The 1629-nt window shown below is 57.7% G+C and overlaps 1 protein-coding gene across 1 annotated transcript in view; it reads right to left on the reverse strand.

The window, feature by feature from the left end:
- PFKFB4 (6-phosphofructo-2-kinase/fructose-2,6-biphosphatase 4) overlaps window positions 1-1629 on the reverse strand; it is a 38614-nt gene that overhangs the window by 31733 nt on the left and 5252 nt on the right. The window contains exon 3 of the mRNA XM_023520561.1: window positions 1065-1161. Within this exon, the coding sequence (XP_023376329.1) occupies window positions 1065-1161 (97 nt within the window). The remainder of the gene's footprint in view (window positions 1-1064; window positions 1162-1629) is intronic.

Below are 1629 nucleotides of genomic sequence, written 5' to 3' on the forward strand. Positions count from 1 at the left end.
CTTTCCTTCTTGGTGAAGCAGCCTGGTCCAGCCCCACTGACCCAACAGCAAAGGCGAGCTGAAGAGCCAAGACCCACAGTGGGGCTCTCCTGCCACCTAGTGGCGAAATGGGGAGCTAGCCGCCTAGTGGCCTGACCCAGGCGGCTTCTGGCCTAGGGCTGTGCTTGACTTGGGGAAGTTACTAGAACTGGGCCAACCTCTGATCAATGCCCTATCAGGATGGCTGGGCCCAGAGCAAGAGCAAGGAAGCTTCTTGATCCCTCAGATGATACCTGCCAAGAGGAGCCTAGCATAGCTCATCAGACTACCAGATGGTGCTCAGTTTCTCCTGAGAAAGCACTCAGTTCAAAGTTCAAGTCGTGGGTGGGGTGGGGTGGGTATCATTTGCAAATTCTCATCTCACTGAAAGTTGTCACCCCATGAATAATAATAGCAGGAGTGTGAACTAGTGACCAGCACTTCAAAGCAAAGCTAAGGCCTACCCCACATATACCAAGAACATGCCAAGCACATGCTAACCATCCTTCAAATACACAGAAGGGGACTTACGCGGGGGCAAGGGAAGAAAGGCCCCAGTTCCAGGCCTGATCCTTCTGGCTTTGTGAGGGACCAGGAGGTGGTCCTACTCCCACTCTGCCGCATCCCTGGGGCCTGTACCCCTGACTGCTTGGGCTCCCCTCCCCGCCAGAGGCCATCCCCGCGGAGGGCTGGGCCTCTGCAGCCAGCCCTGACCTGCCTTGGCTAAGCCTCAGACATCTCCCCGAAGCCCTGTCCTCCCTTCCCACAGGATATACTTATCGAGGGCTCATTAACACCAGGCAGGGCAGGGCCAGACACCAAAAGGCCACACACCATCTCATCTTGTCCCCAAACCCATCCCATCCCCAACCCTACACCTGAGAGGTCAAGAGAGCAGCCCCGTCACAGCCCAGTGTCACAGCCCTTTGGGACAGGGCGAGGCCGGGGCGCAGGAGCAGCTCGGTTATTGCCAGCGACTGGGCTCCAGGGGCCCAGGGCCTTCTCTGTGAACACACACACACACACACACACACATACACACTCACTTCCTGATTTTCAGGCCCTCTTCGTTGTCTGGAAGGAAAAACTCAAAAGATTTGTACGTCTTGACCATGTCCCGGCGATACTGGCCGACGTTGAATTCTGGGGGAAAGGAGAGGCTCAGCCTTCACACAACAGCAACGCTCCCCAGCTCCCGACCTCGACCCGCCCCGGGCCCTGCTGCAGCCCAGCCCTCCCTCTTCTCCCCCAGACCACCACAGCCCCTATGCCTCCTTGGAAAGCCGAGGCCAAGTCTCACCTCGCGTGGGCACACCAATCCAGTTCAGGTAGCGAGTCAACTTCTTAGAGATGTAGGTCTTGCCCCTGGCAGGCAAGCCCACCATGACGATGAGTGTCGGGCAGTTGGTCATGCAAACTGAAAGGCAAGGAGCGATGTTAGACAAGGGCCGGGACCCCTACCGCTGTGCCCACCCCCACATACAGAGTCCTCAGCCTCAGGACACGAGACTGGCATCAGAGGTACTTTCCGGGCCTCCTCATATCAGACAGCTTCCTGAGCGTACCCAGACGCTGGTCTCAAGCCACTGCTGGCATGTCCTCATTCCCCAG

This window comes from Pteropus vampyrus, unplaced genomic scaffold (genome assembly GCF_000151845.1).
Source record: "Pteropus vampyrus isolate Shadow unplaced genomic scaffold, Pvam_2.0 Scaffold271, whole genome shotgun sequence".
Taxonomy (NCBI): Eukaryota; Metazoa; Chordata; class Mammalia; order Chiroptera; family Pteropodidae; genus Pteropus; species Pteropus vampyrus.